This window comes from Anopheles coluzzii, chromosome 2 (genome assembly GCF_943734685.1).
Source record: "Anopheles coluzzii chromosome 2, AcolN3, whole genome shotgun sequence".
In the NCBI taxonomy this organism is placed as follows: domain Eukaryota; kingdom Metazoa; phylum Arthropoda; class Insecta; order Diptera; family Culicidae; genus Anopheles; species Anopheles coluzzii.
In genome coordinates this window covers 5,534,109-5,559,606 of record NC_064670.1, presented here as the reverse complement: position 1 = coordinate 5,559,606, position 25,498 = coordinate 5,534,109, and the positions used below count along the sequence as shown (strand labels likewise).

General features: G+C 49.0%; 2 protein-coding genes across 11 annotated transcripts; one reads left to right on the top strand and one right to left on the bottom strand.

The window, feature by feature from the left end:
* The first annotated feature begins 413 nt into the window (after window positions 1-413).
* LOC120950598 (alpha-actinin, sarcomeric) lies at window positions 414-22,535 on the top strand. 10 transcript variants are annotated; one of them, XM_049610926.1, is made up of 12 exons: window positions 6,832-6,957; window positions 8,380-8,866; window positions 13,151-13,312; window positions 17,316-17,570; window positions 17,650-17,803; window positions 18,014-18,104; window positions 19,129-19,210; window positions 19,599-19,691; window positions 19,770-20,299; window positions 20,375-21,179; window positions 21,253-21,582; window positions 21,658-22,535. In XM_049610926.1, exons 2-12 carry the CDS (start codon window positions 8,747-8,749, stop codon window positions 21,814-21,816), a joined length of 2,781 nt encoding a protein of 926 aa, XP_049466883.1. In that variant the 5' UTR covers window positions 6,832-6,957; window positions 8,380-8,746; the 3' UTR covers window positions 21,817-22,535. The 10 variants fall into 10 exon arrangements, with proteins under 10 accessions (XP_049466880.1, XP_049466881.1, XP_040224705.1 ...); XM_049610923.1 differs by lacking the exons at window positions 6,832-6,957; window positions 19,129-19,210 and adding an exon at window positions 414-431 and having other exon boundaries at window positions 18,014-18,099; XM_049610924.1 differs by lacking the exons at window positions 6,832-6,957; window positions 19,129-19,210 and adding an exon at window positions 477-572 and having other exon boundaries at window positions 18,014-18,099.
* On the bottom strand, window positions 22,131-25,474 carry LOC120950601 (uncharacterized). The gene is made up of 2 exons (XM_040368778.2): window positions 23,584-25,474; window positions 22,131-23,465 (listed from the first exon to the last, which is right to left on the bottom strand). The coding sequence occupies exons 1-2, from the start codon at window positions 23,881-23,883 to the stop codon at window positions 23,322-23,324; spliced, it is 444 nt and encodes a 147-aa protein (XP_040224712.1). The 5' UTR covers window positions 23,884-25,474; the 3' UTR covers window positions 22,131-23,321.
* Window positions 25,475-25,498: the final 24 nt, after the last annotated feature.

Here is a 25,498-nt window from a genome sequence, read left to right as displayed (position 1 = left end):
AAAAAAATTGAAACCATAAAAAGCCGTTTAAAACTGTTTGAAAAGTTTGGCCATTTGAGAAGAAACGTCACCCACTGTGCCAAAGTGTCGCGCCACTAGGCACTCGTTGAATGCGATTCGCTGTTTTGAATTTGAAACACAGTATCGAATTTACATAATTTGAAGTGCATCACAACAATCGATGGGAAAACAATGCTACAATTTGTCGGAAGAACAGCCGCGTTTGAAAAATAACAGGAAAAAATATTATCCAATTTGCATCGGGGCGAAACGCGGCGCCGCCACCAACTGTCCCGAAACGTCAGAATCAAATTTTGACATCCGCGCGACTGCGAGTGTGTGCGGTCAGGTTTGTTTGTGTGTGCAATCACAATACCGTTGATTCCAGTTTGGTTGTGTACAGCAGGCAGAGGCAGCAGCAGACGCAGCAAGTTAGTTAGTTTGTAGCGAAAGAGTGTGTAAATGTTTTAACAAGACACCCTTTTTCGAGCCTCCCCCGTGCCCTGTCCGTCCGATCCATCCAAAAACCGGCTCACTAATTTCACCGTGAAGGACGCATACCACCGACCCAGGTATCGGGCGTGTTTATGTGGTTTCGGGTTGATTAGCGGCGGTAGCATCCGGCGCGGGTTCAGCGGAACCAACCCGGACGTGCGTGAACAAAAAGGTGTTGCGGAGGGGACTGCAGCAGCAGCAGCAAGGTGAAGAGTGAGGTGGCGAGTGTTGCAGTTGCAGTGTACCGTTTCTGCCAGTGCTAAGAAACCCGTCGTAGGAAGCGGGTAGGAATGAAAAAAAAACAGTGCAAAAAGAGAGAAAATTTGCATCCCGATCGACCTATTTAGCAGTTTGAGGAATTGTTTTGTGCTGAAAGACGCGTATCGTAGTGTGAGTGTGTATGACGATCATCAAGCAGTGCATTTAATAGGGACGATCGAAGCTGGAAGTGGTTTGTTTTCGTCGTTATTTCGTTCACCTCTCTCCCACCTCCTCACAAACGCTCATAATTCGCAACGGCGTCTCTTTAAATTGGCACACACTCACACACACACACACACACGCACCGGAGCTGTGGTTTGCGAATACGGTGTGTTTGCGGTGGTTTACACACAAACGCGCACCGCGAAAGCGAAAACAGACGAAAAATGCTCATTGTCAGCGATTGTATCAGCGGAAAGGGATGGAGGTGCACACACACACGCACACACACAGCTCAGCAAAAGAAGAAGACACGATTTACGCATCGCAGTCGGCATTCTTTGGCCCCCTGCCCGGTGGGGATGACCAGGTGGTGTGAGGTAGGAGGACGGAAAAGGTGGGCAAGTAATTTTCGCGACTCCTCGCGTTCGCATTTTAGCGACGTCGTCGTTGACGCCATTTGCCGTTTCTATTCACGGGGTAGGCGCTCTAGCCGGTTTTTGCTAGAGGGACGCGACGAGATGGGCACATTTTCTGCGCTTGCCTACGTTGCTGTGTGCAATTGTTTTGCTCTCCCTGCATCGGTGTGTGTGAGTGAGTGTGTTTTTCTGTGACAGAGAGGAAATGGAGTGCTTTGATGAAGTGTGGAAAAAAAATCGCGCCCACCCAAAAAAACACAGAACCCTTCACTCAAGGGTTATGATGAGGCGTTAAGGACAGCTTTGCAAAGGTTCGTCGCTTGCCGCCTCTACCGGTTGCCTCGATCGTCAACCGTTCCGTCGGAAACGTCGGCTAACGGGTGTCGGGTGTTTTTTTTTTGTGTTTGCAAATTGGCAACGGTTGACGGTTTTTGTTGCAAAAAATAGATTGGGATCACTGCGTCGTTGTCGCCACCGCTGCTGCTGGCCGCCGGCCCACATTGGCCCTCTATCTTTCTAACCTGTCTGTCCTGTTAGTTTCCCTTTGCGTGTACCGGTTTTGTTCATTCCTCGCCACTTGCCCTGCTCTTGGCCCCTGCCCTGTAGGAGAGCGTTCGTGGACAGGTTTTCGGGTTGTGGCTGTGTCGTTCTAGAGGCAGAGAGAGAGAGGGAGAGGAAGCGGACGTGGAGAGCCGATAGGATTTCCTTTCCGATCCAATTTTCCCCACGCATGTTTCATTTCCTCACTTTGCGACCAAAGAAGTGTGTGTGTGTGTGTGTTACATTTGTTTTTACAATTTTCAACACAATCCATCCCCCTATCTGATTAAATGGCCGCGTGTGTGTGTTTCTGTTTCCCGTTGTTTTTCAACCCACACTCCATACACGATTCACCCCTTTTTATGCTCGAGTGTTGGGCAAAAGGAACCACCTTGCCCACCCGGAAAGAGTAGGATGGGGTCCCAGTCCCTATTTTCGCCCGAAATTTTGGCATATTATATTTTTCCCAAATTGATATGTGCCGGGAAAACATGTAAAACAGTCATTTGAACGCATTGTTGCCCATTTTATTGTATTCCTTAAAACGGTTCATTTAACACACATTTTCGTTTTAATTGCAAGATTTTAAAGATGTGGCATATCTCAGCTTGAATGTGCCGTGTTGTTGCTGTTGTTGTCTTAAGGTTTTTGTTGCTATTTATTTGACGATTTTCACTCAGCACTGTTTGTTTGCCTGCCTGCCTGCCTGCCAGCCCGGTTGGTCTGTATAGATGGTGCCGAGTGAGGTCCGCGCTGTGTGTTTCGGCCGGCCGCTCTGCGTACGTGTCCTATAAATAATTCCCCATAAAGTATCCACCGTGAGAAGATGTTCTATTTTTGCGAGCCAGTAAAGAAAAATCAGTCTCTAAAAATAGGATGCGTGTTGTATTACACAAACACAAACACATAGGGAGAGAGGGGGTGTTGGTGTTGGTGGTGGTGGACCAGTTGTTGTCCGAAATTGATTTGCTTTTGCTTCTTTTTCTCTCACAGCTTTCCATACGTGAATTCATAATTTTACATCATCCGTCCCGCCCGGTTTGCACCCACCTGCTGGTGCGGGGTGCGCCCGATGCTCTGCGTTCAGGGCCAGCAGTGCGATCGATCAGCGGGGGCTTTGAAACATTGAGCTACAACTAATGGGAGTTAGAGATTAAGTTCTTAGCGATGGGGCGAGTGATAAAACGCAACGGAAACGCATTCCATTAGCGACCATGCCCGGAAAGTGATGAATGAAAGACGAACCTCACCTCTGAGCAGCGAACGGTAATCGAACGCTTGATTCCTTGGGCTCGGAAATGGATCCAACCGGTATGGGTTGAAATTGGAATCGATTCATCCGTTGCCCCATCAATGTCCATGAAAGTCCATGGAGTATGGACTGAGTCTGAGATGCGAGGTGACACACGCACGTAGCGCGATAATGTAGCGAGCAGGGCCACGGATCATTCCACGCGCTATTTTTATCTTTCGCGGTGGAGACCTTCCCCTCTCTCACTCTCTCTCGCGCACACAGTCGTTGGTCTGTATCTAGGACCAACCCAACTCACCCATGGCCACCCAACCACCCAATCCCTCCGTCTGCAACCAAAGTTGGCAATGGCACTCTTGGCTTTATGCTCTCGGCATCGCACTGTCCTCGAAAACTGTCCCAAATTTAAAATAACCCACGACAGAGCAAACAAACAGAAAAAAAGGAACCGAAAAAGCAACACGTTTCGGAAAAAAGGATATTTTTACACGAGTTCAATATTTGCCTCCGCCAATCCGCGCTTGAAGGCTGTATGCCGTACACACTTGTCCATGGAAGTTGTTATCTCGGATTTCGTAGCACTCGCGAAGCAACGAAGGCATGCGAACGGCATCCTCATCGGTACGCGTCGTCGATGAATCATATGATCGAATCGTGACTCAGCAGAGGCGCCGAAAGTGGCGAAAGTGAGAAAGAATTTAAATGCCTATATCGACACCAAACCCTGCCTTATCTGACAGCGATTATCAAACCATCCACTTGAGCTTCCAGCAACCTGGAAAGCGTTGCGGAATGTAATGCCCTCCTTAATCGTATCGACGCGTGTTTGTTTTGACAAAGTGTTGTGCTGCCAATGCGAATGCAAAATTCCGTCAAATCCATCTTTATCGGCAGCGCAATAAATTACGCCACTCGGAGGTGTAATTGTCCCGCTCGGTGAATGCATAATTCGTGTCGGTCGACCTTTGTCGGAGGCACAGTGGGCACCTCCAGCGTCCAGCAATGCCCAAATGTGGGCCTGATCGAGTTTCCGTTTCCGTGGTGTGTAAATGGGATCATTTACATTTCCGTCCCGGGTGTCGCACGTCGAAAGTGTTTTAAGATCAGATCGCCCCTATCTTCGGATCGATCGCATCGTTAGGGTTTCGTTTTATGGGCATAATCTTATGGGAGCGTGAGCTGGAAAGGTATCAGGTATCAAAGGCGCAATTTCGCTGGTCAAATCGGTTGTTTGTTGTCTTTGATAGACAGCTAACAAGCTGTAGGTGTTGTACGTTTCAATCGAATTTGAAGGTAAACAATAATTACAGCAACAATGCGCTGCAATTAGATGTTGGTCTGCTTGAAGCGCACCTGAAGCAAGTGAGGCTTGTAAGCATTAGAAAACCCAAAACGGTTGTTTGTACTTCCGTTCTATCTGCTTCCTTCTATTCTTTGTTTAATGAGCCTGCACTTAACTGGCCACTTTCACCGAAGCAATTGCCTTCCGCGGGCGATGAAATCAATCGAGCACGTCCGTATCGAAATGAACCCCCGAACCCTCCATTGTACGCTTATTACATGACCATAGAGCTTAATTGGCTTTTTAATTTTCAAGACAATGTTTAAGATGTTCTACAACAAAAAAGTAGTATGAAAATCAACAACATAGCAAGAAAAGCAAAAACAAATTGAGCACACCGAGCACAACAATGTAAGTGGCACACATACGCACACATCAAGTGGGAGATTTAAATACCTCCGCACCCGGTGCGCTCAGCCCACAGTACATTACGGCAGTACCCCCAGCAAGAAGATCAAAAAGCACCAGCTGCATTAGTAATTATGACAATTCATTAAATTATCTCTTTCTTTCAGCACGCCCAGCACGCGTGTGTGCCGGTTTTTTGTTTTGTTTGCTGGCCAATCGGAGCTGCCACCGCGCGTAGTAGTACGTGTGAAATCCATTAGCTACGGCTGCTGCACGGAATTTTGGGCGATAGAAAGGAAAGCAAAAAAAGAGGAGAAAAAATGAGACCAACTCGCGCAAATGTGTAACATTTTTACGCACCATTGAGTTACGCGTTGAATTGGCGGCAGATTCCGATGTGCGTGGTGGAGCGCACTCCGATGGCGATTGAACAAACCCGATGGGCATTAAAGCGGAACCACGCATAGATTGATCGAGCTGCTGATCGGAAGTGTGTGAATTCCTTCCCTCTTCGCTCCCCCCGATATATGGGCTTCCTCTGGTGGAGAGTGCCGATAGCGATCGCGATCATCTTCCTAACCAGAAGCAGCAAGATGACAGTCCCACGAAATGGCAGCTGTATCAGCCAGTAGCCAAAACGAATCCGTTCTAATCGGTGTGTTTGGTGCGCGTTTGGAGTTGTTCCTTCGTTTCTTTATTGTCATCGTTCGTCGCGTAATTTCCTCCACCACGCGGCATGCCATGCACCCGTACGGAACGGAACGATTTTCCGCCCGATGCATCCATCCATCCAAACTCACCGCTTCGTTAGGGTTCACCACGGGTTCAGAATCGGCCCTCCTCTATGTTCCACACACGCACACACACACACACACGATCGACAGGGTGTTAAAGGTGCTTCTTTTTTTAAAAATAGATCCCGTCGTGAGCGTGTGTATGTCGTGCCGTCATGTGCATTTGCGGCGAGGAGAGGAGCTAGGTGTGAACCGGCCCATTGCGTGGATGTTTGGCACACGTACGCACGCACGCACACGCGTTACGTTTTTGGCACATTTTTCGTGGGGGGTTGCGTTATTTGATCTTGCAGAAGGTGTCTCGCACTAATTGGTCGGCACCGGTCTACCGGAAGGTTCGGTGATGGAGTCGGAAGCCAAGACATCGACCGCCTGAGACATTTCCAATTAGATGACAAACGATCGTTTTGTTTGATCAGCGCATTCAACGGCTCAATTAACCGGGGCGCTGTAAGGTGTGTGTTTGTAATGGGCTGTTTTGTAAGTTTTGTTTATTGTTCCCCCCCCCCCCCCCCCCCCCCAGCCGTCTGTCCGCGGGTCTAGCAATCGATCGAAGGGACTGCTAATCTAGGAACGCAGGCGCTCTTGTTTGCACCCGGGTTGCGGGTTCGGTGCGCCCGCTCGCTTCGTCGCTCTTTGTCTGCCAGTGGGTGAGTTGGTGGGGCGAGCGCGGGTTTTTATCTGCTTGTTTCGTTGCTTGCTGTCGTCGCCGTTGGGTCGGTTGTGCCCGAGCCTACCCCAGGCAGCGTCAGTTCCGTCTGAACGTTCGTGCGCTGCTGTTGCCTGTGCTGCTGCTGCTGCTGACGGTAGTGTGGCCACAATTGCGGATACGTGTACACAAGACGCTACACGGTAAAGCAATTCAGCGATATCAGCGCTTGCTGGCTTATCTTTTGGGCGGGGAGTTAGTTTGGGTGTGTTCTGCACCTGTCCTTTTGTTGTTGTGTTGTTAGTAATGTATGAAACAGTGGCTCCAGGTTGAATATTCCGCGTGGGACGCGGGATGCAAAACGCACCGTGCACGTGTGGAGGTTGTGGTGGTGCTCTGTGCGTAGGCACAAGATGCGTTAAAACAAGCAATAGATTGTATCTGTGTGTGTGTTTGTAAAGCAGTGCGAAAGAGAGAGCGAGAGAGAGCATGTGAAGTGAAGGATTCGATTGAAATTGCTAGTGCGAATGCGCGCGCAACCGGCCGAGAATATTACGCGCCGCCGCCACCGCGCAACGTACTGGGCGGGCGCGCACGGGCCAAGTCCAACGGGACCGATGGGCCTTAGTTTTGGGTTCGCTACCGACGCGATCAGTCCGACGAAACGAAAACCGTCATCTCCATCACCTTATCTAACCGTAAAGTAGTGTTTCGTTTGGTCGCTTTTCACCTCCGTGTTCGCTGGCGGCGGTTGTTAAAAAATCGACACAATTTTGGTTTACTGCACTGATTTTGTTTTGTTTATTTGCTGTAGTGCGATTGTGTGTGATAGAAGCAATGGAAAAAGAGGGGGGAAAACAAAATATGAGGCTCTACGTATTTTCGGTTGGCTGATTTGAAACGATCGTGATCATGGACTGTGGACTGGAATGTGGATCGCTTTTGGAATCCCAACTTTGCTAGCAACGTTTGAAGTGGATGTTTCGTGACTGCTGTGCGTATGATCTTGGATATCTGGCAGATGTTCTGGAGTGTGTCTGGAGCTCATCCATTTGGGGTTGGGATTTAAGCCGTCTGTGCGATTCAATGATTTGAAATTAATTTAATTTTAATTGGAGGATTTCGATATCCGTCTGTCTTCAAAGTTGTCCTACTTCATGTAGATCTACTTTTAGGTTCAAAATATACACTCATATGTAGAGCCAATTATATAAGAGAAGGTTCTAGATGTGTCTACAGTGACTGAAGTATCACAGGCCTTCTTTTGCAACAGTACAAAAGTAATGTTATCAATTTCTTCTGATGTACCTTAAGTAGAGCCTTAACTTCTTCCCCTTTTTTTGCTCCAATTTGCTCCGCATCTTTGTGTCTAATTGTGCAAAAGAAGGAAATTGATCGTCAGTTCAATAGTCCACTAAAACACACATACACACATACGCAAACAGCAACGATCGTAACTTTCGTCATTGTGCTGTAACGACTGATGGCTTACGTCCTACCGGGAAGAGCGCGTTACGTATTCAACCCATCCACTGGCAGTGGTCGAAACATTCAAACTGTGTGTTGCTGGCAAGTTGTCGATCTAATTGCGAGCAAAAAAAAACGCGCACTCCCGCGCCTACTTAACCGTCGATCTTCCGCGATCCGTCGCTTGCTGCTGTGCTTTGCTTGCTGTGGTGCGTTCGAGTGTACTTCTTTCACTTATTGCTCCCGCGTGTGATATATGCTGGGTGACGAAAAACGACAATTTTGAACCTCCCCTACACACCCATCCCTCTTCTTTCTCTCTGGGTACGCTTCAAGATCAACGCAACTGTCAGGATCCGCTCAGCGCGTTTACGAACGGTGTTGAGCGATTGAGAGGATAAGGGTTAATGAAGTAAACCAGGAACGATCTCTTTGTCTCACTCAGCTCACTCGGATGTAGTAGCAGTGTGTGAGAGAGAGAGAGAGAGACAGAAAGAGCGAAAGAGATAGAGAGTGGATTTAAGAGAGGAATAGTGTTACTGTGCGAGAGAGCGAGAAATTGGTGGTTTTTGCGGTAGTAGTTGGCACCGAGCGCCCCGCTGTTAGTGGTTGTTGTTTAGTGAAGCAAAATTTCTCTATTATTTTTCACCCAGCCCAGCTGAGGAAAACACCCCCCCTCGTCTCGTGTTCGAGCCGAGGATCGACCACGCACTCTCTCTCTCTCGGAAACGGAAAGAGAAGAAAGCAAACGGCGTAACGAAGAAGAGAGCAAACAAAAAAAAGGTACAGCCGCGCCGTGGAAAACCGCCGAGGTGTGTGCGCAGTCAGTGGTGGTACCAGTGTGTTGTCTACTTAGTTGGCTAGTGTGCGCGATAGCGAGTGCCAGTGCCTGTTCGAACGACGACGACGACGGCGAGTAGTGCGGCGTGAGTTGGTGCCATAATATCCTCTTTCTCTCTGTGTCGTGTGCGATCCGGGTGTGTGTGTGTGTGAGCGATCGAACGAAAGCTCGCTGCAAAGATGATGGAGAACGGCGGATACGTCGGCCAGTACGGCGGCGAGGAAAACTACATGGAGCAGGAGGAGGAGTGGGAGCGGGAGGGACTGCTCGATCCGGCCTGGGAGAAGCAGCAGAAAAAGGTGAGTTCCCCGTGGGGAAGGACAGGGGGATGGGGGGATATGGAGTGAAAGAGCTGGGGTTGGGAGGGAATTCAGGGTCAAGATTCTGAGGATCATCTTCGAAGATGATCAAGATGAGCGCGGGGGTGGGGGATAGATCATCTCTTGCATCGGTTGCTATCGGTGACGTAGTGTGGGAAAAAGGTGACGAATCGAGCATGACAGTGACGTCGGGTCTCGAGTGACGCAAACTACGCTTACTGGGCAACACCGATTGACCCACTGCGAGTGCGATGAGTCGCCGCAGCAGTGTCCGCGCGGATCCGGGAGCTGCGCGCTCAAATCCATTCATGCGTCAGCACGACTATGATAGACGACGAACTTCTCTTTCTCTTGGGATGGTTTGGATGCTGCTGCTGGTCGGGAACACCTGCTGATGATCGATCGCGTAAAAGCGAAGCACACAGAGCGAAGCAACCCGCGAGTGATGTAACACACTTGCTCGATCATCACCGTGACATTGTTGCTGCTCGGGCCGTGATGACCCCGTTCTCGGAGTCTGTCGGGGCCGAGCAGGGGAGGGGGTGGTGGTGGGGCTAAATTGCACATGTGGGCCTGAAGAGAAGATGTGTCTTTGCATCTCAAGGTTACCATTTCGCATGATAGAGCCGTCCAACCCTGGTGAGATTGGCAACGAATCGCATTCTAGTTCGTTTTCTTATTGGAAAAGAGAAAGCATGCGGCTCATCACGACCACATGTCGTTTGTCTAATCCACTGCTGCCGGAGAGAGCACCAGACCAACACTGCCAACAGCAACTGTCGAACGGATGATAAATCTTCCCACAGCCAGTCGCGGGACGTGTGGAAATGTCATCGAACCGTCGAGCCACTTTGAAACGGCGAATGAAATACGAGCTGGAAAATCTCCCCGAGATATTTGTGGGGATGGTGGAGGATCATCGCTCTTACGCACCCCATTTAGCTTAAGCTTTCTTCCCTCCCCGTATGTGTGTGTGTCTTTAGCTCTCCCACTTCTGGGTGGAAAAAAAGGACTGATCTATTTTCGAAATCACCGTTAACAGTAAAGCGCTACGAACACGCTACATGTTGGTATCTCTTACGATCGTCGCCTTCAAAATCACCCTGTGCGTGTTTGTCTGTGTGTGTACATTTTTTTTTGTTTTGCCAAAAAGAAAACTTTCTTTTTCCCTGCTCGTAACATCGCCCCTTTCACATGACAGCCAAGTTCTGGTACGTTCCGTTGGGCGTTGGTTGGTGGCGGGTGTTTTTTTTTCTTTCTTTTCGTTGTTTTGGGGCGAACACCCCGCGAGACCCTCTTTCGCACGATGTTGTCAGAGTTTAAGTTGGCATGTTTTGCTGCCATGGCGATGCTGCTCTCGGTCGGCTAATGGGGATGGGGATGGGTTGGTGCACACACGCAGGCGCAACTGTGGCGCCATGCTCTGCGGCTCCGAGGAAACCGAGGAAAACTACTGTGCGTCTCCATCTGCGAGGCAAACGTCGCTGTCTGCACGATCACCATCGATCTTCGTAAGGTGGTTGGGAAAAAAGAAATGTTTGATTATGTTCACTCGGAGAGTAAAATTTGATAGAAATTGTCGAGAAATTGATAGAGAAAATAAGGGAAATCATTGAAATCCCTACAATACACTGTACCCCAAAAGTAGTTGTGGAAGTATTGCGCGGGATGTTGCTGTAAAACTCATAACGATGCTAAGAACGTGCAAATTGCACAATTTGCCCTGATGCACCCGTCAAACAGCAACAGCAGCAGTCGCAGCACAATACAATGCACACGCATGTGGGAACTCAGATCGCAATGTGTCTAATCAGCCATTGTGGTGGGGCGGCTTGGGGAACACACACATGGGGGGGGGGGGGATGGGCAATTAATTGGCTCCGAACCGTCCGTCCGTCCGTCCGTCGGATGGCAATTAGGATCATCGATCGATCGCATTGCGCTTGTAAGCGGCTGAAATGAAAATGCCACGCGATGTTGGCGGCGGCGAGAGAGGGTTTTATCGCGCGTTTGGGCGCTGCGGGTATAATTAGGGGTCAGGTCGGCGTTTGCGGTGTAGCGGTCGGCCTGCTGCTGGCGCCTGCCATAACCTCTTTTTTGTGTGCATTCTCTGTTGCCCATTGTAGTAAAACTATCGCTAGCTAAAACGTGATGTGGGCGTTGGGGATACATACATATATATTAAGTGATTGTTGCTTCTAACGCACTTGAATATGTGAGGGGGAAGATGCGTGGGGAGGACAACAATGCTGCTCCTAGACGCATTGACCGAGTAGTAAAGGAAGATGAAGAGGAGGAAATTGCGAAGGAAACACAAGAAGCACACCATGCACCCATATGTCTGAGGATGAGCCGCCGCCAAGCGGCGAGGAAAACGAAATCCGCGCGCCACCTCGAGAAAATGTGGTTAAGGACAACTAAAATTAGACTATGAAGTGTATTGGCCAAAAAAAGAGGAGAGGCGGAGAAGGAGGAAGAAGTAGAAAAAGAGTCAGTTACTCTCTCTCTCTCGCAGCTAAAATGCTTCGGAAATTGCTCGGGAATGTGAGGTAAGAAGAAGGGTACCATCCCAACCCTTCCTGCCGTCCCCGCGTGAGAGCATAAGGGTGGTGCGGGTCGGAGGAACGCATTACACACATTACACAATATTTGTTGAGCAGCAAAATGGGCAAACAACAAAATGCAACACAGCTTTCACTCTCGAGACTTTGTTTGCCGCCATGCAGCCCATGTGGGGGGCTGATGCTGATGCATGCATTACACAAAGGAAGGGGCAAAAAGGGTGGTGCTCACATTAAAATTTGGCCAACAGAATCCGATCGGTCGTCCTCAAAACATTGGCCCGCAACAACAATCGTTGGCGTGTTGTGACCCTTTCGATGGGAGGTGAGGTGAAGATCCGCTCTTTCTCTCTCGCAGTGTGCTATGTGCGCAAGAGCATACCCATGTGATGGCGGCAATGCGCATGTTCCGGTGTGGATCGTGCGTGCTGCTATTTGCGTACACACCACTGCACACAGATCGGCACAGCGTTCGGCAGCACGGCAGTTGCAACTAAAAATATCTCCCACACCGTGCGCGTGTACCGATCGGTGGTCGCCGCCTGGCTGCCGGTGGTCATCGGTGGATGCTGTGTCCGATCAGCTCCCTTCTTTCTCCCTTGGGTGATCTAGTCAATTAATGCTGCATAGGAAACACATCGAACCATCCATCCGACCATCGCTATTGCATATTTCAGACGCAAATGGTTCAGTTTTGACATTGAGCGATCGAAGAATTAGCACTTGCGGTCTAATTCGTCAGAAGCTCTCCAGTTTAATTATCATTAAAACTGAATTTGCAGAATTTACACTGACGATATCTGGTGTCAAACATCTGTTGCATTTCGTACGAATTTTTTTGGAGACAGTTCCGCTTATACTAATCTAATCTTGGACGTCGTGCTTCTTCCTTTTTTTGGAACGCACTCCGCTGGTGCGAATAAAGACGTTTTTCTTCCCTTCCATTCTGGTTCCACGATATCTAGGGGCTGGATTATGGGTGTGAAATGAAGGTGGGTGTTTTTGTGGGTCGATGCGGTGTGGTGCAGTGCAAGAAGCGCAAGTGGCGGCAAAACATCTTCGTTCGTTTTTTCCCCATGAAAACCCATGAATAAACAGCGAAAAAATGCTGTGCTGCTGCTGCTGCTGCTAGTATAGCGACGGGGCTCAAAGCTCAACACGCCGTTCCGTATTTATAGAACTCGAGAAAAACTGCTCCACGGAGAAGAACGATCATCACACATTTTCTAACGAAGTGTGGACTGCTGCCGCTGCTGCTGGGTCAAGCAAACATGATGGGGAAGAAGGAGGCTGCCAGCGGCTCGAAAAATGAAAGAATCAGCGGTGGCCGTAATTTTTCGGTCATCGCGTCGCTGAACAGATTTTCTCATTGCCAATTTTCATGTTGCCCTCATATCTGGTGGGTCCCGCCCCAATGCCGCCGCCCCCCGCTGCGTGTGTGTGTGTTGTTTTTACCTTGATCCTTCTCCGCCTCTAGCCTTCAAGCGCGAGCGAAGCAGTGTGACACAGGGTTGTGAGATGAAAGATACAAATAGGCAAACAAAACCTGGGTGCGGGGGAAAGCATGAAGGATACAAACGAACCGAACTGAGGTAATAAAAACTGGGCGTTTTAACACAACTGTATTTTGATATGCATTTTGAAATGAAAATGTGAATATTTATACTAATTTCTCTATTTCTCTCTTTCACAAAACACACAGACCTTCACCGCCTGGTGTAACAGCCATCTGCGTAAAGCCGGCACCTCGATCGAGAACATCGAGGATGATTTTCGTAACGGACTCAAACTCATGCTCCTGCTGGAGGTCATCTCCGGCGAGACCCTGCCAAAGCCCGACCGCGGCAAGATGCGTTTCCACAAGGTAAGACATGCGTAAGACAGCCCGTAAAACACACACTGTACAAGTGTGTTTGATTACTCTGCTTAATCTTCTGCCGTGTCATAATGATGCCGTCCCGCCAAATCTCTGTGTAATAAATATCTGTCACTTGTGATGGATCGTATTCTGGGCCGCTAATAAGCTCGCTTCTGTTGCTGAAAGAGCGCTCCGTTCGCGATTGGGAGAGAGAGGTTCATTTATCAAGCAACATTGGGCGAAGATATCAAATATGTGTGTCAGGTGGAACGCCCACGTAGAGAAAGGAGCGCGCGCTAGGGATATGAATATTATTTTAAGACCTTGCAAATGTTTATTTAATAGGTGTGTGAACCTGCAGCAAAGACAAATAAAAATTGTTGATCAGGATATGATGATCTCTTTCGGAGCATCGTTGTAGAAAAGGTTTAACAGGTTAAATTTCCTGCTAAACTACATGTACTCAGGATCTTATTGTTATCAGAGATTCTGGACTAGGATTACGAGATCATTTCGAGAAGAATTCTTACGATCGTTTCATGATTCTAATGTGAGGTTTCGATTTAAGAGATTTTAAAAGGATAAGATCTTCCTGGAGTGCATGAATCTAAGATCTTGTAAATAAGAAGGAATTTTGAAGTTATTGATCCTAATATGATCTATTTTACAACATCGTGGAAAATGAAGAAGACGTTTAATCTATGACGTTCTTATCGTCAGACATTCTTGTTCAGAGTTACAAGATCTTTCCGTAGAAAGATCTTAAGATCGCTACCAGGTTTTATTATGGATTCATTTAGTGATAACTCCACAACAGGTTGTTTTTTTTACTAAATATAGAGACACTCCAGAGATAATAATAGCATCATTGATTGATAGACAAAACTTTGATATGCTCACTTACTAATGTATCGCAAATTGATCGACAACTTCAACAGTCACGGTCAAGATATCGGCCGAGCTTGCTACTAGCGGCACAGATGATTGATTGGCGGATCGGTCGCTTTCTTATCGCCAACATGGCCAACTTTGTAAGAATCTAAGCAGCTATTGCATACTACACCTGTGGTGTTGTGCATTCATGGCAGCGCTCCAGAACAGGCGCTGAGGGAAGGTCTTCCCACCCTTTTGTGGTGTGGAGTACAAGGTGGTGTGGTGTGGAGTACAGCTGAGTTAACAGTGTGCTGTGCGGTCTTGTGTACGTACCGCGTACTAGATTGACAGGTCAGCAGTCTGGCCAAGGTCGACGTTCTTACCTAACCGTGAACCGTTGGAGTAACTGCAAGGGTGGCAACGGCGGGGAATGGATGGTCTTAGATCCAGAGTGATCGGAGTGACGTCTTGCGTTTCCTCGGGGCAAGGTGTGCACGCGGTGCAAGGTTTATATACATAGTCACGGCAGTGTGTTACCCTTGTGTGTAAACCCACCTTCGAAAGCGCCTCTTGCCGGAACGGAACGGGGGTGTGAAAAAAGGGCAATCTTTGTAACGCGTGCCCACGCGTGAGTCAGATCGAACCAAGGGGGAGGGGCGGTGGTTGCTCTGGTGGATGGCGAAAGAACACTGTATAGACAGCTGACGGTACAGGTCCCTCCGAGCAATGCCCGTGATGGACGACGAGTGTGTGCAATGGGCCGAAGGTGTTGTTTATCTGGGCCATAGCTGCTACCGAACGATGACGGGGTCCTTCTGGCACGATCCTTCGCCAATGGGTGGTGGCGCAGAAAGGGGGAGGGCGGTCAATGTTATAATTTAATAAATCATCCGTAGGTTGGAATGCGTCCAAAACTCAACCCAGTGCTGCGTTTGCCAAATGGTAATCAGTAGGAACAAATATTTTTCCAAATGACATCCTGCACCACCCCCCTGCCCTGCGCTCTCTGCTTTCAGGAGGGAGGGACGAAGTGTCCGGTGTAGCGAGAGCGAGAGGAAAATGTTCATTGAAAAGCCGTGTCCATGACTCATTAGTGCAAGTGAACTGATGAAAGATTTTCCACCTGTAGCCACAAGCCGCCACCATCCGTTCGTCCGGGACGGTCACTTGTTTTGCTAATGTGCGGTTACCTCCCGTCCTACTTGTCCCGTCCTCGCATGGCCACATTTGATTGGACACGAAGGTCTTGTGCAATTACACAACACAACCAAACGCAATGGGGGAGCGAGAGAAAAGGCCGGGGAAATATTTATACTTTTTTTAAGGGTAAAAATAAAGCGAAGAATTCCCCGAGGTAAATATTCGTGATGGGGGGGCAAATACAGTCACACAAAATGAGAGCAGTTTTCGTATCGTTTTGTTTTTGAAGGACACGATTTTCAGAGCACATGACAGTGGTGGGTGATGTGTTGTTTTGTATACCTGTCGCCGTTGATTACGGGGCATGAAGAAACGTAAATATGGTCGGCATACATTCGTGATGGCGTACAGAGATCGTACGCCCAACTCAACACTTTGGTCATATTTTACTTCAGTTTTTTGTTGTTCCTTTTAGCTTTGAACGCCTTCGGTTCGTTACAGTGGTTCGTACGATCTGTGTCTCGCTGCATGGCACAGGATGGCCACTAAATGCGGCTGATCGATCGCACGATCCCGTGCATGATCAATGTTGTTTATTTGCTCTACGAAATAATGGGACGGTAAATATAACCTTATGATTCGTCAAAAGTACGTGCAAGGCGTCCGCTGGTATGGTAGGTGGGAGACATAAACGCGGGCGATCCCTCCCAGCAACACCCATCAGCTTTTGCTTGCTTGCTTGCCTGTGCACCCATTGATGAGTGTATTTAGCAGCGTTTTCGTAGCGGGGACCCTAAAATACAAACACGGCATCACGGCAGCGAAGCGAAAATGGCAACCACGGTAGCGAATATTTTAAGGCATCTGAATCATCCACCTGTTTGTTAGCTTAATGATGTGCGGTGTGGAGGAGAGTGCCGCTGCTGTGGTCCCCTTTTCTCCGCGATCCTCCGTCTTCCGGCGCGTGGTTCAAACCATCCTGTGAGTTGCTGTTGCTGCGATTGTCTGCTCTGCTTGGTTCGGTTCGGTCCGTCGATAGGTGACTTTCCTTCCCGTCTCTGTGTGTGTGTGTGTGAGAGACATTTTTGGGTTCTGATTTCATCGCAAGACGACTCGTCGAATGGGGAATGGGGTACACAACAGCACATTGTGTACAACTATGTTTGAGCTAATCGTTGCTCCCCGTTCACGTAGCGGAATCTGAAGACGGCACAAGACGGCAAACGCATGCAACGTGATACCCGGCTCTCTCCCCGCTCTGCAACCGCACGTAGGTAGAAGGTGTAGCATGCATCCCCCATTGGATCCTGCATGCACCGCCCGGCTAGTATCGAGTGCGATCGTGCTTACGTTCGGTTTACCGCAACCAGCGATTGAACAATCCATGCATTCACGACTCACAGAAACACTAGTTTTAAAGTGAGTGTGTGCCGGTGTGGTGGCGCACGTCGATGCCGGATGAGATTCTCACATTCCAACCGCAACTGTTGGTTGGTTGGTGGGTCGCGGCGCGCATCCTGGTTCAACACTCCGTGCGCGCCGTGTCGTGACACTCAATCTAATAACGAAACCACCGGTCTTGGGCCGCCATCTTTCGTAATCGGCGGCTCCTCGAAGCCCCCGGGGGTGGCGGGAAGGGCACTGGCCTCCTCCTCCACTACCACTACTTGCCCCGTTTTGTGTGCGTGTGTGCATATCCAGACGCTATGCAAAGTTAGGCAATCTGGCACGAACCGCTTTCGTAATCGATGCTATTTTTGTCATGCCCCGGATTGCGTGCGGATGCGGCGGTTTGAATTTATTTGTCGGAATGTCGGCTCTCGATGAGCTGGGCAGGAAATGGACTGGCAAAGGGATGGAGAGTAGAGAATAGATTGTCGTCATTTTTGGACAGCAAAATTGCGTAAATGTGTGCGTATGTACCAAAATACTGTAAATAGTATGCCAAAGTATTACTAACACGTTTTCCCCCTTTATCTTTGTTCGGTTCCTCCAGATTGCCAACGTCAACAAGGCGCTGGATTTCATCGCATCGAAGGGCGTGAAGCTGGTGTCGATCGGTGCGGAGGAGATCGTCGACGGCAACCTGAAGATGACGCTCGGCATGATCTGGACCATCATCCTGCGATTCGCCATCCAGGACATCTCGGTCGAGGAGATGACTGCCAAGGAAGGTCTGCTGCTCTGGTGCCAGCGCAAGACGGCACCGTACAAGAACGTCAACGTGCAGAACTTCCATCTCAGCTTCAAGGTATGTCTAGCGGATGCTTTGTAGAATCGCTCTTTACTAAATCAAATTTGCTGCTTCCCTTCTGTCCCTTTCTCTACAGGATGGTCTGGCATTCTGTGCCCTTATCCATCGCCATAGACCCGATCTGATCGACTACTCCAAGCTGTCCAAGGACAATCCGCTGGAGAACCTCAACACCGCGTTCGATGTCGCTGAGAAGTATCTCGACATTCCAAGAATGCTTGATCCTGACGGTAAGTGTTCCGATGCCCGATCCGACCGATCCTGGGGAGTCTTTTGCGATGAGGCGATCGATCGAGCCACTGCCGATCGGTGTGCGAAAGACTTTGCAAGGCGTCGAGCACGAAAAAGAAAACGGAGGACACGTTCGCTTCCATGTTCCATGTGGTGATGGTTTAATGCCCTAACGAATATATCTTTCATAAATCACCTCGTATGTTTAGATCTGATCAACACGCCGAAGCCGGATGAGCGTGCCATCATGACGTACGTGTCGTGCTACTACCATGCCTTCCAGGGAGCTCAGCAGGTTGGATACGATTTGCTCTAGCCGTCTGTTAGCGCTATTTAGATAAGGCCTGCTCTGGAGTGATGTCGCTTTAACCTCCTGTTCACGTTCTGGGAGGGTGGGGCTTACGAATGAATGAGTTGTAGCCCGGTTCGACTCCTTTCGTGATTCATCTAACAAAGACTGGCTTGTCGTATCGTTTCTTTGTTCGTTTGTTTGCTGTGTGCGTTCAAAACCAAACCATACTAACGTGTGCTCTATGTGGATATTGATTAATACGTTCCAGAATGGGCTGTGCTGTGTGGCAATAAGAAACAACCGTTTCGTCTTCAGTTCCGCTATGTACACGAAATCTTCTCAACTCTTCTTGTTTGGGTGCAAAAAATAGCTAAAGAATTGCCTTCAAACGCGCCGACGGGGGCTCTGTTGTATGACGTCCGTAAAAGCTTGACGTACTGCTCATCATCCTTGCCTCTCGTCACAACAATCACTCTTCAATGAGTTGCGCCACAGCAACCGTCCTTAGCTGTAACATTCTTATTCGGTTGTGTCCGTTGTTTTTGTCGTCGATCCGTTCTTTTTGTTGTTTTTGTTGTCCCCTTAACTCTATTTTTACAGTACCTACAAACCAGAACCAGAACAGAAACAAGCTGTCATCGCATGCCGAAAGAGGGAGCTAAACTGTGTGTGTGATCGTCTTTTGTTTTCAGATGGATGCATTCGATTAACCACTATTTAACGATGAACTATATGTTTTTGTTCTAACGCGTACTAAAAGCATCCCGATGCTTTCTCTGAAATAGTGCTAATTTTTCAGCGTGTTGTGCAAACAGTGTTGTGAGTGTATTTTCTTCTCTTTTCTCTTTTTTTCCTTACCGCTTTCTCACTCTCGCTGTGGCTTGTCTCATTGTCTCTGTCAACAAATACAAATATCGAACGAACGAATTGATATATCGAAAAAAAAACATGCAAAAACAATATACAAACACCACGATCACCACCACCACCACCACCACCACCACTCGACACTCTCGAACCGACCATAGACTTACAAAACACCGCCATGCCAGATGAACGCGCCGTTATGACATACGTTTCATCTTACTACCATTGCTTCAGCGGGGCCCAAAAGGTCTGTTGTTATTTTTTTTACTATTTACTCATCGCAAAAGAAAAAAACGCGTATGCTCTTTGTTTGCTCATTGTTCTTCGTTTGTTTGTCGAGCAAGCAAATTTGTTAGTTTATTAATTTTGGTTTAGTACTAAAACATAGTTGTTGTTTGTTCTTACTGTTTGATTGTTTTGCTTTTAAGTTGTTACTTATTTCTTCAATTCTTTGTATGTTTAAGTTTAATGAAGGAGCAAAGAAACAAAAACTCTCTTTTTCAAATTGAATTCAAAGCAAACGCAATTCTTCTCGTTCTTTGCTCTACTAAGTAGCTTATAAAAGTACCATTAGTGAGTCTCTTGCTTGTCAAAAGGTTTAACATTTGTTTTGATTTGTTTGCACCTGTTGTTAGGCTGAGACCGCTGCCAACCGTATCTGTAAGGTACTGAAGGTCAACCAGGAGAATGAGCGTCTCATGGAGGAGTACGAGCGATTGGCCAGCGATGTAAGTATTGTTTGATCTACCCCTAAACTGCTTGAATTAATGATCATTAATGCTTTATGCTGTCTGCGCTCTTTACAGCTGCTGGAATGGATCCGCCGTACGATGCCGTGGCTCAACTCGAGACAATCGGACAGCACGCTGGCCGGTGTGCAGAAGAAGCTGGAGGAGTACAGAACGTACCGCCGCAAGCACAAGCCGCCACGTGTGGAGCAGAAGGCCAAGCTGGAGACGAACTTCAACACGCTGCAGACGAAGCTGCGCTTGTCGAACCGCCCGGCGTACATGCCGACCGAGGGCAAGATGGTGTCGGACATCACCAACTCGTGGAAGGGTCTGGAGCACGCGGAGAAGGCGTTCGAGGAGTGGCTGCTCGCCGAAACGATGCGCCTGGAGCGTCTGGAGCATCTGGCCCAGAAGTTCAAGCACAAGGCCGACACGCACGAGGACTGGACGAAGGGCAAGGAGGAGATGCTGCAGTCGCAGGACTTCCGTAACTGCAAGCTGAACGAGCTGAAGGCGCTGAAGAAGAAGCACGAAGCGTTCGAGTCCGACCTGGCCGCTCATCAGGATCGCGTCGAGCAGATTGCTGCCATCGCCCAGGAGTTGAAGTAAGCGGATGAGCTGCTGTCGGTGACGATGGTACGGCTGTGGTACTTAATACACTCTTTCAACTCGGTTTACAGCACTCTGGAATATCACGATTGCGCGTCGGTGAATGCCCGCTGCCAGCGCATCTGCGATCAGTGGGATCGTCTCGGCGCGCTGACCCAGCGCCGTCGCCAGGGGCTGGACGAGGCCGAACGCATCCTGGAGAAGATCGATCTGCTCCATCTGGAGTTCGCGAAGCGTGCGGCACCGTTCAACAACTGGCTGGATGGGGCCCGCGAGGATCTGGTGGACATGTTCATCGTGCACACGATGGAGGAGATCCAGGGCCTGATTCAGGCGCACGATCAGTTCAAGGCCACGCTCGGCGAGGCGGACAAGGAGTTCAACGTCATCATTGGGCTGGTGCGCGATGCGGAGGCGATCGTGAAGCAGGAGCAGGTGCCTGGCGGGCTGGTGAACCCCTACACCACGCTGTCGGCCGATCTGATCAGCCGCAAGTGGTCGGAGGTGCGCGCCCTGGTGCCGCAGCGCGACCAGACGCTGGCGAACGAGCTGCGCAAGCAGCAGAACAACGAGATGCTGCGCCGCCAGTTCGCCGAGAAGGCGAACGCGGTCGGACCGTGGATCGAGCGGCAAATGGACGCGGTCACGGCGATCGGCATGGGCATCTCGGGCTCGCTCGAGGAGCAGCTGCACCGTCTGAAGGAGTACGAGCAGGCGGTGTACGCGTACAAGCCGAGCATCGAGGAGCTGGAAAAGATCCACCAGGCCGTGCAGGAGTCGATGATCTTCGAGAACCGGTACACGCACTACACGATGGAGACGCTGCGCGTCGGCTGGGAGCAGCTGCTGACGTCGATCAACAGAAACATCAACGAGGTTAGTGGATTTTAAACGGAGAGTTGGTGAGACAGCATTAATGAACCCGTCGGTTCCTTTTAATTCGTTGTAGGTGGAGAACCAGATTCTGACCCGCGACTCGAAGGGCATCACACAGGAGCAGCTGACCGAGTTCCGCTCGAGCTTCAACCACTTCGACAAGAACCGAACCGGCCGATTGGCGCCGGAAGAGTTCAAGTCGTGCCTCGTCTCGCTCGGCTACTCGATCGGCAAGGACAAGCAGGGCGACATGGACTTCCAGCGCATCCTGGCCGTGGTCGACCCGAACGCGTCGGGCTACGTGCAGTTCGATGCCTTCCTCGACTTCATGACGCGAGAAAGCACCGACACCGACACGGCGGAACAGGTTATCGACTCGTTCAGAATTTTGGCATCCGACAGGGTAAGTTAATCTGGGGATCCTTCTGAAGTCGCACGAATGTTCACTTACGAATGTGCCCTTCCCCTCTCTCTCTAGCCTTACATTCTTCCCGATGAGCTGCGCCGCGAGTTGCCACCGGATCAGGCAGAATACTGCATCCAAAGAATGCCACCGTACAAGGGCCCGAATGCCATCCCCGGAGCGCTGGACTACATGTCCTTCAGTACGGCGCTGTACGGCGAGAGCGACCTTTAAGGGGTGCCCGCCGCAGCCGAAGCCAGCGGAAGCCCTGATCGTTGATCTCGTGCTGGCGAAATGTACACTTACACACTCACACACACACGATCACGCAAACAAAATGCCAACAAAAGTAGTGTGCCTGCGCAACGAAGCGCATCGCGCATGCCCTTACCGCGCCGCCATCAACAGTTATTTCGACTCCCGTCTCTATTGCTGGTTTTTATTTTTATGTTTATTATCACTATGGAAGCGTAATGTGCCGTCTTTGGAGGAGCGAACACGGTCTCGGACGATGGAGGAAACAAACCCAGCACGGAGCAGCAGCTTGCGTACGATCCTCCGAGTAGTTGTGTGTGCTTAAGAGGTTAGAAGCCGATTCTGGTGCGCAACAATCCGATCCGACAGCATCTCGCGGTGAACACAGCGGCACAGGTGAACTAGTAAGAGGAGCATGCATTGCGCGTGCTCTAGCCATCAGGATGTGTAAAGCTAGATTGACACAGAACAGGAAAAGTGTTATTCGTTCGTTCGTACAGGAAAAAAGTGTCAGGAAAAAAGTGTGTACTAACTGGTCGAGAACAGAAAAAAAGGAAGGAGGATCAACACAATACTACGAGCAAAGTGCTGCCGCCGTCGCTGCTGCTGCTGCTGCTGATGATGATGATAATCATGTTGAGCAAACCATTTTATTTTATTGCATATTTATTATGATTACGATTACGATTATTACGCTACGATTATGATTATTATTTTCTCTTTTCTTTGACAAGATGATGATAATGATGATGATGATAATAATACTAGTGATCGTCGGCATAGAATCATGAAAAAATGGGGGAAAGATGAGCGGGCGATCGATCGAGTTCTTTGGAAATCTTATTTATATAATAAAAAACGGAAACACACACAACAACAACAACAACAGCAACAAAAACAAGAGAAGAAACAACAAAGAACAACACAAAAATATGTAAAAAAAACCTACAAAAAAGCCTAACAAACACAACTTTCTAACAAACCAAAAAAAAAAACAACAACCGTGTGCCAAAAGTCTTGAATTTCATTGGTGTGTTTGTGTTGTTTGTTGCCGTTTTTAAAGCGCAATGTTTGAGCTGTCGCGAACCATCGTTTCCGGTTGGGAGGAAGTTTTGGAAATGGATTTTTTTTAAAGGAAATGCTCATCCTTAATTCGATCGTCGTCAAATCGCTGACTCGAGTCACTTTTATTCAACACCAAAATCAAAACGGTTGATACGGTTTTACAAATGTTTCTTACGCAGTAAAAACACGGTTTTTTATTATTATTACTTCGATACGCCTGGTCGTCGTTATTCGATATTTACAATAGATCCTTTTCCTACATAATATTCAACAATGGGGTTTTTTTTTAAATAAGTGCGACAGTATTTACAATGCTTTCAAGCAATCGGTCCTTTCGTTGGAGCGGTTTAAAAAAACGGTTAGAAAAAGCTAGTAGGCTGTGGTGCTCTTCGTGGTGTGAGCTCTCCTCGTCCTTCTGTTTAGCTTGCACTCGAGTTGGCAGGATCATGGTTCACCATCTGCTGTCCGATCACGGGCACAGCGAGCGATTTTAACGTGATCTTCTGTTTCGCCGTTCGATAGAAACCTCCGTAGTACTTGCAGGCCGTCTTGCATCCAGAGTACTGTAAAAGAAAAGGGTTCGAAAAGGAAGTCGCGCGTGTTAGATATAATGGGCACTATAGCTTGGTTTCACGAACTGAGTAGTGAAGATCGCGGGTACGGGGTTTGTTAGATACTTACACAAATCACATCACTGCACATTAAATCGCGCACGATGCGCTTCTCCTCGTGCAGTATCTTGCAGTAGTCCCAGCACATGAAGCAGTTGGGCCGATCGGTACACTCGTCCGTCACGACGATGCTGTTGATCTCCTCGTGCAGATGGTTGGTCAAACAGATCGCACGGCACTGGCGCACCGGTTCCGCCATCGGTGCGTTATAGTCACTGATTCGGTGAATTATTCTGCCCGCGCTTAACGCAACACAGCAGCACAGAAGCAACACGATCGTTCGTGCGGCGCTATTATTGTTGCACTTCATGTTCACGATCACGATGTTTACTGGGTTTCACGAGGCGCGAGGATCTTATTGCTATCACGATTTTTGTTTTTTTCGGAATATAGTTACGAGTCACTTTGTTTTACAACCAGCCAGCCGTACATCACTCTCGGTTCGTTGTAGATCTACTTGGGAATTGTGTTCGTCACAGCTTGACGGTCAGAATGGTAATGAGCCACCAGCCCCGATGAGGAGATCCTTTCTATTTGGACGCATCCCTACCTCAAAAGGGTAGAATCAGTGTGAGTGGAATAGCCACACACCGAGCGGGTGAAAGAGGTACAACACACACGTGGAAGGGGTTTTTACAACGCGAGGCGAAAGGGTTGCTTCGATTCATTCATAAAAACTGGCCCGGCATGGGCAGCGCTAGGGCGGGGTAGTAGCGAGTGCACGTGCAAGAAAAATAACCGGAAACATCTGGCCATCCTTGTTGCGAGGGCATATTTCACACACGGGTGCAAACAGGTAGGGAATAGGTGACCCGGGGGTAAGTGCGTGCGTATGTGTGTGTAAGGGTAAACCGATCGACCATTGAAGAAATAACAGCATCTCCCACTTCATTTCGGAAAATGTTGCTATCCTTGCAGACATCCCGAATAACAAGCGGAACGGAATTTGTCGCGGCCAAAACAGAAACAATCGACAGCGGAAGCAGCCGCGAAATGGCAGGAAATGGTGTCCCAACCTTTGTAAGGGGGAAAACCCAACGCACTCGGAACTTTTGAAGAGAAGTGGCAGGAAGTGTAGTGCAGTGTAGTGCTGGCAAACAGCAATTAATGTTTCGAGCCGTCGCGGACCGGTTTGGTGTTGGTGTGGAGTGTTTGTGTGCAGCAAACGGAGCAACTCAAATGGATGGAAAACAAAACACACAACATACCCAAAGGGAGACGCGATCGCGAAGCAAGCACCGGTCGTATCCAAGGCAACAGGAGCAGAGATGAACGTCTACTGACCACTGTCTGGCAGCGTGAGTTGTTCCGAAGCGTTCGTTACCGAGATGACCACATCTCGTAGTCGCGGGTAGTGCGAATACCTTCCCAAGCTCCGGGGGAAGACGGCGCCGAGGGTACACCCCGGGGGTAGAAACCCATTAAAAAACAGCCAACGTGCAAACGAATCAATGAACACGGGCAGGGTATTTCCCGTTCATTGATAAATTCTGCCCCCCTCCCCATCCCATTCGACGACTTTCACGTCGGGTACGGGCAAGCGGGCCACGGTACGCCTTCGACGTCCTGTTCGTTTTTCCTGTGGTCGCATTAGCGCTTTTCAAAACATAAACAACAATCCCGTACCGGAGTGCCGGAGAATTTATTGCCCCTCGTTTGGTCACCTGTGGGCAGGTAGAGGGACTGGCCAGCTGGCTCCAGGTGACGAATCCACGTCCACACCACTGTGGTTTGTGGTGTAGCGCCGGTTTTATACCCCTTTTTTTTTTCTCCAACGAGTGGGGGTTGAAAAAGCGTGTGCCATTGCTGGTGCACAGAGAGAAAATGCTCTTGTTATTTTATGGCACTGTTGTCTTTTGACCCTTTTTTGGTGTAGAAAAAGAAAGACACAGTAAAAAACGGTCCTTGGGTTTCGTTGAGGCGCG

What these genes read in the sequence shown, in the direction of transcription:
- LOC120950598 (XM_049610926.1), top strand. Translation starts at nt 8,747, where the DNA reads ATGATGGAGAACGGCGGATACGTCGGCCAGTACGGCGGCGAGGAAAAC. An exon ending in ACTTCCATCTCAGCTTCAAG is followed by an intron (nt 17,571 to 17,649) that starts GTATGTCTAGCG and finishes CTTTCTCTACAG; the next exon opens with GATGGTCTGGCATTCTGTGC. An exon ending in GCCATCGCCCAGGAGTTGAA is followed by an intron (nt 20,300 to 20,374) that starts GTAAGCGGATGA and finishes CTCGGTTTACAG; the next exon opens with CACTCTGGAATATCACGATT.
- LOC120950601 (XM_040368778.2), bottom strand. Translation starts at nt 23,883, where the DNA reads ATGAAGTGCAACAATAATAGCGCCGCACGAACGATCGTGTTGCTTCTG. An exon ending in TGTGCAGTGATGTGATTTGT is followed by an intron (nt 23,466 to 23,583) that starts GTAAGTATCTAA and finishes TTTCTTTTACAG; the next exon opens with TACTCTGGATGCAAGACGGC.